The sequence below is a fragment of the Chiloscyllium plagiosum genome, chromosome 20 (assembly GCF_004010195.1).
Source record: "Chiloscyllium plagiosum isolate BGI_BamShark_2017 chromosome 20, ASM401019v2, whole genome shotgun sequence".
Lineage (NCBI taxonomy): Eukaryota > Metazoa > Chordata > Chondrichthyes > Orectolobiformes > Hemiscylliidae > Chiloscyllium > Chiloscyllium plagiosum.
This window is the reverse complement of record NC_057729.1, coordinates 60,215,509-60,229,704: the sequence shown is the minus strand read 5'-3', so window position 1 is coordinate 60,229,704 and position 14,196 is coordinate 60,215,509. Positions and strand designations below refer to the sequence as shown.

General features: G+C 45.7%; 1 protein-coding gene across 1 annotated transcript; it reads right to left on the bottom strand.

Moving 5' to 3' along the window:
* Positions 1 to 2,052: 2,052 nt before the first annotated feature.
* On the bottom strand, positions 2,053 to 11,337 carry ergic3 (ERGIC and golgi 3). The gene is made up of 4 exons (XM_043710973.1): positions 11,244 to 11,337; positions 9,032 to 9,168; positions 8,740 to 8,795; positions 2,053 to 3,027 (listed from the first exon to the last, which is right to left on the bottom strand). Exons 1-4 carry the CDS (start codon positions 11,301 to 11,303, stop codon positions 2,948 to 2,950), a joined length of 333 nt encoding a protein of 110 aa, XP_043566908.1. The 5' UTR covers positions 11,304 to 11,337; the 3' UTR covers positions 2,053 to 2,947.
* Between the last annotated feature and the right edge of the window lie 2,859 nt (positions 11,338 to 14,196).

The window sequence follows — 14,196 nt, the reverse complement described above, 5'->3', positions numbered from 1 at the left end:
TTTGTTCACTGTGCAAGCTCGATGTGGAACCTGGGGACATCAAAGCTATTCTGCAGGATAGTGGCTACACTGATCAGATAATTTCATGAGCACACATCGCATTCTCTTCAAATGGACAAAGGTTTGGAGACAACCATTGCCTGGGACATCCCCTGTGGTAATACTTTGTCCACTCACAATTGACTTGCCTGGCTGTATTTAAATAAAGGTTTGGCAGTTAACTATTCCCTGTATATTCTGCATATCAATACCCCAACCAATCAGGGCTACTGCCTAACCAATCAGTATCCTCTTCTCATGCAGTGTTAACTGCTGTGCCCTTTGAGGTTTTACATTCTTGAAATCCTGTCCTGATGACTGCGCAATGATAAGTTTTGACAGCATGCCCAAGAATATCCAAGTGTTGTATCACCAAGTAGTTGGTATCTGTGTGCTCCTCCTGCTGTCCAGGGTTCTTGATCAACACTGCAAAGGTTATATTTTCAATGGCGTGACTGCACAGCTGGGTAACACCAGCTCAGAGCAATGGAGCAATAAATTGGATTCTTGGCATCACTTTAAACAAGCATTCCCAGTCATCTTTCCAATTCCATCAACCAAGATCCCAAACTTTTACTGACATTTATGCAGGAAAGCAAACAGTTTATCCAAGTCAATGGCTGTTAGTTAGTCATGGAGCTCCTCCCTTGTCTATCTCCTACTCTCAGCTCCTCTCATTTGTCCCATATTTCAATCAAAGGTATAATGGTGGCCTCACCATCTTTATTACTCACACCATCTTTGGAAACTTGGAGAACCAACTCTTTCAAAATATTATCTTATTCTTACTTGCATTTTTTTATTTAGTCAATAATTTCAAAACAAACAAAACTGAAAATTAAATCTGATTTTTTAGTTTGATTTAATTTTCCCACAAAGACAATCTTTATTTCATTTATCTTCACTTTAACATCATGAATGGAAGGAGATAGGGACAGGCTGAGTACCATCGCGGGGACTGTCCCCCTCTCCAGACCCTCCATCGCGGGGACTATCCCCCTCCCCAGACCCTCCATCGCGGGGACTGTCCCCCTTCCCAGACCCTCCATCGCGTGGACTGTCCCGCTCCCCAGACCCTCCATCGTGGGGACTGTCCCCCTCCCCAGACCCTCCATCGCGGGGACTGTCCCCCTCCCCAGACCCTCCATCGCGGGGACTGTCCCCCTCCCCAGACCCTCCATCGTGGGGACTGTCCCCCTCCCCAGACCCTCCATCGCGGGGACTGTCCCCCTCCCCAGACCCTCCATTGCGGGGACTGTCCCCCTCTCCAGACCCTCCAACTTCCCCCTCTCGAGACCCTCCATCGCGGGGACTGTCCCCCTCTCCAGACCCTCCATCGCAGGGACTGCCCCCCTCTCCAGACCCTCCATCACAGGGACTGTCCCCCTCATCACTGCATCACTGGGATTCCCCACTTCCTTTAGCACAGTAGCTGCTGTACCCACACTCTGTTCCTTCATACCCTTTTCCAGCCCACCACCTCCAAAAAGTCCCTCCGACCCTCATCTGGCTTCTTCCTTTTCTAGCACTTCTCTACTCCCTCCGTGTCTAGTCACAGCATACCTCATCCCTCTTGTCCCTCCCACCTACACTGTCAGGGTGCTGTACTTATCCCACCTTGCTCTTTCCAAAATCACATGAAGTCCTCTTACAAACTGTTCTTCTACAAGGAGTACCTCAGGTCTCAGACTTACAAAGGCAAAATGTTTGGAGGGGGACTGAAAATGTAAAATCTAAACCCAGAAATCTAAATCTCACACCTAGAGTAAAACCAATTCTATTATCCATGCTCAACATCTCATTCTCACCTCCAGTTATGCACATCGCATTACTCAATGTCCTCTCACCCTGAACAGTCTTAGATTAATGACGATGTCAAGATCCCCACCCACAGAGATCCCAAATCCATAAAGAGCTTCCAATCAGGCACAAACTTCCATGATATTTAGGATTTAGTTCTTGAAACAGAACAACTGCCTGAACTGGAGGGAGAATGTTGTGACTGCTTCTGGGTAATCACAAAGAGAAACCTGTTCACTTTAATAAACAAACATTCAACAGGAAAGGCTTCAATACAGACTTTTCATCAAACAAAAATACCACTGTTAATAATATTGTCAAATTTTAACAATTGGAAATAATGGAGATTTTATTTAAAATTATTCTTTTAGCTCAACTTCAGAAATTGTAATCAGAGAAGGTGCTGTTCAACTGACTAAAGTCCACATCAAACGCTCCCAGGACAGGGACAGCACGGCATTAGATACAGAGTAAAGCTCCCTCTACACTGTCCCAACAAAAACCCCAGAATACATCTTAAAGCAAGTAAAATAGTTCACATCAGGAGCTGACCCTGGTTGGAAGGAAAGCTGTGGTGAAGATGCAGTAGAGGGGCACTGAGGTAGGACAATGGGTCTGTTTCTGTCTCTACAGTCACCAACACAGGAGAAGACTATACCTGAGGCTAATGAGCCCATAAGCAGCTGTGTCTGAACAGAGAAGCTCCTGTTACAGGGAGGACAGAGCTGCCCAAGCTAAATCAATGCTTCTTGCAATTGAGGACTCGGATTGGTTTTAGATGAAAATTAAGGGAGGGGAAGTGTTGGGAGAGATGGGTCAGGAAGCAAGAGGATTTAGGGAGGAAGATTGTGAGGATTCACCTTTAGAGATCAAGATCACAAACACATAAAAACCTGCTCACCACATTTTATAAATTAAATTCCCTTACAAACATCCAGCTTCAGAATCATGTATATGCCAGGCATTATTTCAGTGTGAACAAACTAACTGTAACGGCCTCAATGAAACCTCGCCCAGGTTATCCGACACTTTGCACGAATGATCCTTCTGATACTGAGATATCCAGAGTCAGCGTGTGCACTCAGTCACTTGCTACTAGCCCCTTGCGCTATGCAGCTTTTCCCAGCTCGATCTTCTTCTGTATAGCACGGGCAGAGTGATAGATCAACGAATCAATCAGACTTGCCACTGCAAGAGAGACAGCAGTTATTGGGAGGGAATTATTGGGAGAGACAGCAGTTATCGGGAGAGAGTTATCGGGAGAGACAGCAGTTATTGGGAAGGTAGTACTGCGTACCTGGAATTAAACAATCTCTGAAGGAATGTTAATGCTGCCCATGTGCTCATATACATGTGTGTATATTCAATGTACACAGGAGGTTCCGTAAACAAGGATAGCATTTAGTGCCAATCCCTCATTCCCTTAACGAGGTGGTGATGAGCAGTCTGTGGCTTGCTCAACCATCTCAGAGAGTCCAATTACATTGCAACTTGAAGGCACATACAGGTAAAGTTGGAAGGTTTCTGTTGCTAAATGACATTACTGAATTGAATTGGTTTATCTAAATTAGTTTTATGGTCACTATTACAGAGACCAGCTCTTATTTCCAGATGTAATTAATTATTCAAATGCCAACGTGAGATTTGAACATGTGTTTGCAGTATTAGTGCAGGCGCTTGATTACTAGTGCAGTAACTTAAGCACCATGCTGTCTTGGCCTGTGATACTGCGTGAGCATGAATGTAAAGTAAGTGAGGCGTAAGCAGACACCATATGTGTATGCATGTAAAAGTGAGCAAAGGGGTGTGAGAGTGCAAGAGGGTGAGAGCACGCGAGGGAGTGGGAGAGAAAGTGAGATGGTGTGAAGGTGTAGAGTGCCTCATCTTCCCTCTAGGAACCCTCCAACCACACGGGATGAATGCAGATTTCTCCAGCTTCCTCATTTCCCCTCCCCCCACCTTATCTCAGTCCCAACCCTCGGACTCAGCACCGCCTTCTTGACCTGCAATCTTCTTCCCGACCTCTCCGCCCCCATCCCCTCTCCGGCCTATCACCCTCACCTTAACCTCCTTCCACCTATCGTATTCCCACTGCCCCTCCCCCAAGTCCATCCTCCCTACCTTTTATCTTAGCCTGCTTGGCACACCCTCCTCATTCCTGAAGAAGGGCTTATGCCCGAAACGTCGATTCTCCTGTTCCTTTGATGCTGCCTGACCTGCTGCGCTTTTCCAGCAACACATTTTTCAGCAGTAGAACAGTACAGCAGAGTACTGTTGGCCCTCGATGTTGTGCTGATCCTTAATCCTACTCTAAGATCAAACTAACCTACACACCCTTCATTGTACTATCTTCGATATCCCCATCCAAGAGTCACAAAAATGTCTCTCATGTATCTGACTCTACTCCCACCGTTGCCAGTGCATTCCACGCACCCATCACTCTGTGTAAAGGACCTGCCTCTGACATCTCCCCTAAACCTTCCTCCAATCACCTTAAAATTATGCCCCCACATGATAGACATTTTCGCTATGGGAACCAGTCTCTGTCTATCCACTCTATCTATGCCTCTCATCATATTGTACACCTCTATCAAGTCACCTCTCAGCTTTCTTTGCTCCAGTGAGAAAAGCCCTCGCTCCCTCAACCTTTCTTCATAACACATGCCCTCCAGTCCAGGCAGCAGCCTGGGAAATCTCCTCTGCACCCTTTCTAAAGTTTCCACATCTTTCCTATAATGAGGCAACCAGAAATGAACACAATATTCCAGGTGTGGTGTAACCAGGACTCTATAGAGCTGCAGCATAACCTCGTGGCTCTTAAACTCAATCCCCCGCTAATGAAAGCCAACATACCATACGCCTTCTTAACAATCTTATCAACCTGGGTGGCAACTTTGAGGGATCTTTAGACATGGACCCCCAAGATCCCTCTGTTACTCCACACTGCCAAGAATCCTGTCTTTAACCCTGTATTCTGCATTCAAATTCGACCTTCCAAAGTGAATCACTTCACACTGTTCCAGGTTGAATTCCATCTGCCACGTCTCAGCCCAGCTCTGCATCCTGTCAATGTCCCATTGCAAACTACAACAGCCCTCCACACTATTCACCACTCCACCAACCTTTGTGTCATCGGCAAACTTACTAACCCATCCTTCCACTTCCTCAGCCAAGTCATTTATAAAAATCACAAATAGTAGAGGTCCCAGAACTGATCCTGTGGAATACCACTAGTCACCGAGCTCCACGCTGAATACCTTACATCTAACACCACCCTCTGTCTTCTGTGTGCCAGCCAATTCTGTATCCAGACAGCCAGATATCCCTGTATCCCGTGCCTCCTTACTTTCTGAATTAGCCTACCATGGGGAACCTTATCAAAAGCCTTGCTAAAATCCATGTACACCACATCCACTGCTCGACCTTCATCAACGTGTTTTGTCACATCCTCAAAGAATTCAATAAGGCTTGTGAGGTATGACCTGCCCCTCACAAAGCCATGCTGACTATCTCTAATCAAACTGTGGTTTTCCAAGTAATCATAAATTATGTCTCTCAGAATTCTCTTCAATAATTTGCCCACTATTGACGTAAGACTGACTGGTCTGTAATTCTAAGAATTAGCCATATTCCCTTTCTCGAATAAGGGAATAACATTTGCTACCCTTCAATCATCTGGTACTACTCCAGTGGACAGTGAGGACACAAAGATCATTGCCAAAGGCGTAACAATGCCTTCGCTCGCTTCCTATTGTAACCTTGGGTATATACCATCCGGAGCAGAGGATTTATCTTTCCTTATGTTTTTCAAAAGTTTCAGCACATCCTCCTTCCTCACATTGACCTGTTCGAGCATATCAGTCTGTTTCACGCTGTCCTCAGAAACATCAAAATCCCTCTCACTAGTGAATATTGATGCAAAGTATTCATTAAGGACCTCCCCTACCTCCTCCAACTCCAGGCGCAATTATCTCCACTGCCCCTGATCTTCCTTACCCTCACACTGGCCATCCTCTTGTTCCTCACATAAGTGTAGAATGCTTTAGGGTTTTCCTTAATCCTACCTGCTAAAGCTTTCTCATGCCCCCTTGTAGCTCTCCTCACTCCATTTTTCAGTTCTTTCCTGTCTACCTTGTAACTCTCTAAAGCCCTGTCTGATACTTACCTCTTCAACCCCAAGTAAGCTTCCTTCATCCTCTTGACGAGAAGTTCCATATCCCTTGTCACCCAAGATTCTTTCTTGCCTTGGTGGGACAAACCTATCCAGCACTATCAGCAGGTGCTTCCGAAATAACCTCCACATTTCCATTGTGCATTTCCCTGAGAACATCTGGCATTCCCAGTTTAGGTGCCCCAGATCCTGTCTAGTTGCATTGTAATTCCCCCTTAATTAAATGCTTTCCCATACCATCTGCTCCCAACCCTCTCCAGGAGTATAGTAAAGGTCACAAAATTGTGATCACTATCACCGAAATGCTCTCCCATCTGATATCTGGCATTGTTCGTCGCCAAGCACCAAATCCAATACGGCCTCCCCTCTAATCGGCCTATCTACACACTGAGTCAGGAACCCTTCTTGGACACACCTGACAAAGATATTCCATCCAAACTATTTGAACTAAGGAGGTTCCAATCAATATTAGGGAAGTTAAAGTCACCCATGACAACAACCCTGTTACTTCTGCACCTTTCCAAAACCTGCCTCCAATCTGCTCCTCTGTGTCTCTGTTGCTACTGGGGGGGTCTGTAGAAAATTGCCAATAAAGTGACTGCTCCTTTCCAGTTTCGGATTTCAACCCATTCTGACTCTGTCGACAAACCCTCCTCGATGACCTCCCTTTCTGCTGCTGTGATACAATCCCTGATTACCAATGCCTCTCCTCCACCCCTTTTACCTTCCCTCCTATTTTCTTTTGAAACATCTAAACCCTGGAACATCCAACAATCATTCCTGCCCCCGTGATATCCAAGTCTCTGTAATGGCCACAACATCATAGTTCCAAGTACTGATCCATGCTCTGAATTCATTATCCTTATTTCTGATATTTCTTGCATTAAAATTGACACACTTCAACCCATCACACTGAGTGCATTTTTGCCCTATCAAGTGCCTATCCCTCCTCACAAGCTCTCTGCACACTGTGTCTGGCTGTTCATTACCTACTCCATCATCTGATCCATAACTCCAGTTCCCACCCCCCTACCAATCTAGCTTGAACCCTCCTGAAGAGCTTGAGCAAACCTCCCAACCAGGATATTGGTACCCCTACCATTCAGGTACAACTCATTGTTCTTGTACAGGTCCCATCTTCCCTAGAAGGTATCCCAATGATCCCCATATCTAAATCTCCCTCCTTCACCAGCCCTGCCAGCCACATGTTCATCTGCACTCGCCCTCTGTTCCTAGCCTCACTAGCCTGTGGCACTGGTGACAATCCTGAGATTACTACTCTGCTCGTCCTGCCTTTCAGCTTTCAACTTAACTCCCTACATTCTCTTTTCAGATCCTCCTCCCTTTCCCTGTCTATGTGATTGGTATCTATGTGTACCATGACTTCTGGTTGCTCTCCCCTCCCTCTTAAGAGAGCAAGAGGGTGTGAATGAATAAGCAATAGAAAGCACACAAGCAAACGTTTGAGAGTGAGTGAGGGGGGAGGCAGCACATAAAGGGGAGGGAGCAAGTGAGGGAGGGATTGTTGTTGACAGTGAGTGTGCGCACGCGAGACAGTTTGTGTATGAATATGTGAATTTTTGTGCAAGTGAATGTGTGTGAGAGAGACAGTGTGTGAGACAAATTGTTCGAGAAAAATGATAGAGAGAGTACATGTGACAGTGACAGAAAGAGAGAGGGTGTGTATATGCACAGGTAATTGAACGCGAGTACATTAATACAAGTGTGTAAGAGTTTGAGCATCTGTATCTTTCTGAATAAGTTTGAGTATATCCTCGTGCCAATGAGCATGTGACAGTGCCAACTGTCCAAGGCATCATAGCCAAGCCTGTATTCAAATGAGGCTTTTCTTCATGTGAGTTCCTGGATTGAGACCAGCAGGACAGATTGGGTCAAGGGCACTGAAGGTAACTTTAGCAGCTTTACCATGCAGGCAATTAAAGCTGTGCAAACCTGGACAGCTCTGATCTGAATCTTTCAAACTGAGTAGCTCACAAACTAGGGGGCAGTCTGGGCATTTTAAGTGCTCTGAATGTTCATTGACGGTCATTAAAATTCGTTAAAGAATTGGTGAAAACATTTTAAGATGGTTTTCAGACCTGTTGATTTTTCCCTCAAACCTTAACAAAGGGGAATTCATGTCTAGTGCTTACATCCCAGCACCTCTTTGGTGTAGCTCATGCATGACTGGAGCAGCCCTTGGGCTGCATTGAGCTAACAGAGTACTGTTGTATGAGAGTATGTATCAGAACCCATGATGGGTCATAGAATCCCTACAGTGTGGAAACAGGCCCTTTGGTCCAACAGGTCCACACCAACCTTTCCAAGAGTAACCCACCCAGACCCACTCCTCTACCTAATGATCCTATATTTGCCCCTGACTAATGACCTAACGCACACATCCCTAAACATTATGGGCAATTTAGCATGGCCAATTCACCTAACCTGCACATCTTTGGACTGCGGGAGGAAACTGGAGCACCTGGAGGAAACCTACGCAGACACGGGGAGAATATGCAAACTCCACACAGGCAGTCGCCCGAGATTGCAATCGAACCCGGTCCCCTGGCGCTGTGAGGCAGCAGTGCTAACCACTGAGTCACTGATCACTGAGGTATTCAGACACAGAAACCTGATTCCAGACTGCTGTTCACCATCTGACCATATAAGGACAAACAGCACACACACAAGATCTGTATTGAACTTAAAAACAGTCCCACTGTTATTACCTGTAAATACTCCTCCGATGATGGCACAGACTCCAGTGAGAAAGTGTGTGAATGATCTGTAAGACAACAACCACAAACTGGTTCAGTGCTGTACTCAGCATTGCAATATTGGCGATGTCAGCATTAAGTTCAGTATTGCACTTGCATCTCAGAATGTGTCAGTATTGAACAGTTTCAGCTCAAAGACCAAATCAAATGTTTTCAGTATTTACTCAACATTAAAAAAAAGCCTGATATTCAATTTGCACAGGCTGCAGCTCGACACAACAAATACTGTGTGGATTTTATATACCTGTGTTTCTCTGTAAATTTTACCATCATTGGAGATAGCTCATAAAGCACAAAGACGCCTGGGAGCCCCTGGTCCCCGATCAGCCCATTCGCAACCTTCTCATGCCGTGTGACTGAAAACTGATTTGTCCTCACCACCTGGAATGCAGAAAAGTGGGTCAGTCAGGACACAGAGCTAAAGAGGTGGCTGAATCAATGCAGCTCGGAACATCACAGCCAGTGGCAATTCGCAGGCTGCAGGCTAACCAGCCCAAAGACAGCATAGGCACTGGATGACATCGTGCGTACTAAGATCCTCTGGACTTAGGAACACATGTTCAAACTCACACAGGATCAAAGTCAACCCATTACACATTATAGTGACTGGAGAAAATGTGGCAGCACGCTGTGTGAGAGTGACTGTCATGAGAGACAAGGAATTAGGGATGGAAGAATGGGACTGAGAACACAGATGGAGCTCACGGAATAAAATACACTTGAAAATGAGACACAAAGCAAAACATTTGAGCGAATAAGGATCAGTACAGTGGGAATGCAACACCATCACAGACTACAACAAATAGGGGTAGGGCATTTGGCCCCTAAAGCCTGCTCCACCATTCATTGGATCGTGGTGAATCTGACATTTCTCACATCCACTTTTCTTGTAACTCTTGATTTTACAACTGATCATGAATCTACCTGTCTCTGCCTTGAATATACATAATGCCTCAGTCCCCAAACCCTGACAGTTTGAACCAGTTTAATCTTTCTCACAGGACAATCCCTCCATCCTTGTGAACCTTTTCTGAACTGCCTCCAATGAAGTGATTACTTTCCTTATATAAGGGCATCAGAACTGCTCACAGTACTCTAGCTGTGGTCCCCCCAGCAGCTTGTACAGTTGCAGTAAGGCTTCCCTACTCTTATACTCCCAACCCCTTGAAATAAGGAGTAACATTTCATTAGCCTTCCTAATTACCTGCTGCACCCTGTGGCCTTTCATGTTTTGTGCTCAAGTTCCCCCAAGTCCCTTAGTGTTACAGCTTTCTGCAGTTTCTCCCCATTTAAATAATATTCTGTTCTTTTGTTCTCCCTTCCAAAATGAACTTCACATTTTTCCACATTATACTCCATTTGTTGATTTTTTGCCCATTTACTTCTCCAACCAATAGTTCTTATCCCTCTCACAAACTGTCTTTCCACCTGTTTTGTGTCATCTGCAAATTCATTAAATTCATCCAAGTCATTAAATTTTACAGATCCCTATGGAACCCCAATGGTAGAGGTTGCCAAATTGAAAAAGAGCTCCATATCCCCTAATGCGGTTTCCTGCCGATGAGCCAAATCTCTATCCACGTCAATATACTACCTCCATGTGGGCTCTTATCTTATGACTTAATCTCTTGTGAGATACCTCATTATGTGCCTTCTGAAAGTCCAATACAACACATCTACTGGTTCCGCTGTATCCACTCTGGTTGATAAACTTTAATAAATTAGTTAGGCATGATGTCTCCTTCATGAGGCCATGCTGGATTATGATTTTCCAAATGTTCTGCTATTATTTCTTAAAAATTGATTCCAATGCTTTTCCAACAAAATATGTTAGGCTTTACACTTATCAGCCGATAGTTACCTGTTATTTGCTTCCTTCCCTAACCAGAGGGTCAGTGCAGAGGGAGCACCACACTGTCAGAGGGTGCACCACACTGTCAGAGAGTCAGTGCAGAGGGAGCACCACACTGTCAGAGGGAGCACCATACTGTCAGAGGGTCAGCGCAGAGGGAGCATCATACTGTCGGAGGGTCAGTACTGAGGGAGTACCGCACTGTCAGAGGGTCAGTACTGATGGAGCACCACCCTGTCGGAGGGTCAGTACTGAGGGAGTACCGCACTGTCAGAGGGTCAGTACTGATGGAGCACCACCCTGTCGGAGGGTCAGTGTAGAGGGAATACCACGCTGTCAGAGGGTCAGTGCAGAGGGAGTACTGCGCTGTCAGAGGGTCAGTGCAGAGGGAGCACCGCATTGTTGGAGGGTTGATGCAGAGAGAGTACTGCACTGTTGGAGGGTCAGTACTGAGGGAGTGCTGCCCTGTTGGAGGATTAGTACAGAGGGAGTGGGCACTGTCAGAGGGTCAGTTCTGAAAGAGTGCTGTGGATTTTGGATTAGATATTAATTTGACGCCCCATCTGATATAAAGTACAGAATGAGAGAAGAAGCTGGAACTCACCTCACCATCCAACTTCACATAAATTGTTGGGACAATTTTCACAAAGTACTGGAACATCATGGAAGCTAAAAAAAAAAGGAGCAAAATTAAATGTTGTTTTACAATCAGCAACTTACTCTTCTGATCCTAGGGCAGACCAAAAGAAAATTCAACAAATAATTGTCACATAAATTTCTTACAAACTGTTTCCTTAAATGTTTGTGTCATCCTGGACACGAGAATGGAGCGGAACGTCACTGAATTCCATGAGAAAGGGAAAACTGGGAATACTGTCTGGGCAATTCCTGACTGCTCACACTACAGTAACATCTGAAAGGTCACAGTAACTGGCACTGACCTTAACATACTCACCTTGTAGCAACTGATGTCAGAGAATTCAGTGAAGAGTGAAAAACATGAAAACTGAAAATTGATTGTCAACGTTTCACATCAAAAGTCAGGAATCTAATGTTGCCACATTCATACTCAGGTTCGCAACAAATTGTATTTAATGGCACCTTTAATAAAGCAATGGTGTCAAGATGATTCAAATTCTGGTGGGGACAGGAGAAGCACAGCAGTTCGGGAAGCATCCGAAGAATAGGAGAATCGACGTTTGACTAGATTAGGTTAGATTCCTTACAGTTTGGAAACAGGCCCTTCGGCCCAACAAGTCCACACCGACCCTCTGAAGAGTAACCCACCTAGACCCATTCCCCTATCCTATATGTACCCCTGACTAACATGCTGGGCAATTTAGCATGACCAATTCACCTGACCTGCACATCTTTGGACTGTGGGAGGAAACTGGAGCACCCGGAGGAAACCCACGCAGACACGGGGAGAACATGCAAACTCCACACAGACAGTCGCCTGAGGCGGGAATCAAACCCAGGTCCCTGGCACTGTGAGGCAGCAGTGCAAACCACTGAGGCACCGTGCCACCTTCTGATGAAGGGCATTTGCTTGAAATATCAATTCTCCAGCTCCTCGGATGCTGCCTGACCTGCTGTGTTTTTCCAACACCACACTCTTGACTCTGATCTCCAGCATCTGCAGTCCTCACTTTCTCTGGTGGGGACAGGTTGTTGCTGTAATGTAGCAGAGGGTTGAGTGGAAAATGACATTGGTCAACTTGAAGAAAAATTAATTAACTAGCGGAGAGCTGACTTCAATGGAGCCAGCACAGAGCTGGAATGGAGAGACAGGAATCAGAGGTTGGCAGGAAAGACAGTGGCGAACAATGGGCTACCTTGAATGAGGAGACTGTTCAGCACAGTCAAAAGGGATAGGTAGGTCAAACAATTTAAGATTTCTTATGGTGAAGGAGGAGACTGAAAAAAAGAAAAAGAAGAAAAGGTGTGTTTCTGACAGGTACCTAGTGGTAAATAATATTGAGAACCAAAAGGAAACAGAAGGTTCAGAAGACAGGTGAAAAAGCAAAAAGGAATTATGAAAAAAAACCTGGACGCGAGCATAAAACAATCCCAAAGTTTTCTGTAAGCACATTAACAGTAAAAGGACAGCAAATGGAGAAGTAGGCACTAAAACTGGGACTTAGACTTGGAGGAAAAAGGCATAACTGAGGTGTTAAATGAATACTTTGCATCGATCTTTACCCATGAGGCAGATGCTGCCCGGTCATAGTGACAGTGGCAATATTTCAGTCACGAAAAGGGTTTAAAATTAATTAGAAGGAGGTACTGGAGAAGCTCTCAGATCTCAACTGGAGTGTCGTCACACTTTAGGAATTAGGTGAATGCATTGGAGACAGTGCAGAAGAGATTTATGGAAATAGTCGTAAGCATGGGACAAGCGGAGGTGGATACTGCAGATTAGGGTCAAGATTAGAGTGGTGCTGGAAAAGCACAGCAGGTCAGGCAGCAACCGAGGAGCAGGAACATTAATGTTTCGGGCAAAAGCCCTTCATCAGGAATGAGAGAAGCATTCCTGATGAAGGGTTTTTGCCCGAAACATTGATTTTCCTGCTTCTCGGATGCTGCCTCATTTGCTGTGCTTTTCCAGCACCACTCTGATCCTGACTCCAAACCTGGGACATTTCAGACAGTGGGATAGAATAGAGGTTGGGATTGTACTCCTTGAAGAGAATAAGGCCAAGGGGACATTTGACAAAAGATTGAAATATCATGATGGGTCGACACAGAAAGAACAATGCTCTCTCTGTCACAGAATTGGTGGGGACAGGTCTGTCACTGTATAAAACTGGGATACTAGTGGGGACAGGTCTGTTGCTGTCTGACACTGGGGCACAGGTCTATCACTGTATAACACAGGGGTACAGTACAGGGGTGGGGACAGGTCTGCCACTGTACAACATGGGGGTACAGTACTGGTGGGGACAGGTCTGTCACTGTACAACACAGGGGTACAGTAATGGGGTGGGGACAGGTCTGCCACTGTATAACACTGGGGTACAGTACTGGTGGGGACAGGTCTGTCACTGTATAACACTGGGGGTACAGTACAGGTGGGGATAGGTCTATCGCTGTATAACACTGGGGTACAGTACTGGTAAGGACAGGTGTGTCACTGCGTAACACTGGAGTACAGTACTGGTGAGGACAGGTGTGTCACTGTATAACGCTGGGGTACTGTACTGGTGAGGACTGGTGTGTCACTGGATAACGCTGGGGTACAGTACTGGTGTGGACGGGTCTGTCTCTGTATAACACTGGGGTACTGTACTGGTGGGGACTGGTCTGTCTCTGTATAACACAGGGGAAAAGTACTGATGGGGACAGGTCTGTCCCTGTATAACGCTGGGGTACAGTACTGGTGGGGACAGGTCTGTCACTGTATAACGCTGGGGTACAGTACCGGTGAGGACAGGTCTGTCACGGTGTTACACTGGGTTACAGTACTGGTGAGGATAGATGTGTCACTGTATAACACTGGGGTACAGTACAGGTAAGGACAAGTTTGTCACTGTATAACACTGGGTTACAGTACTGGT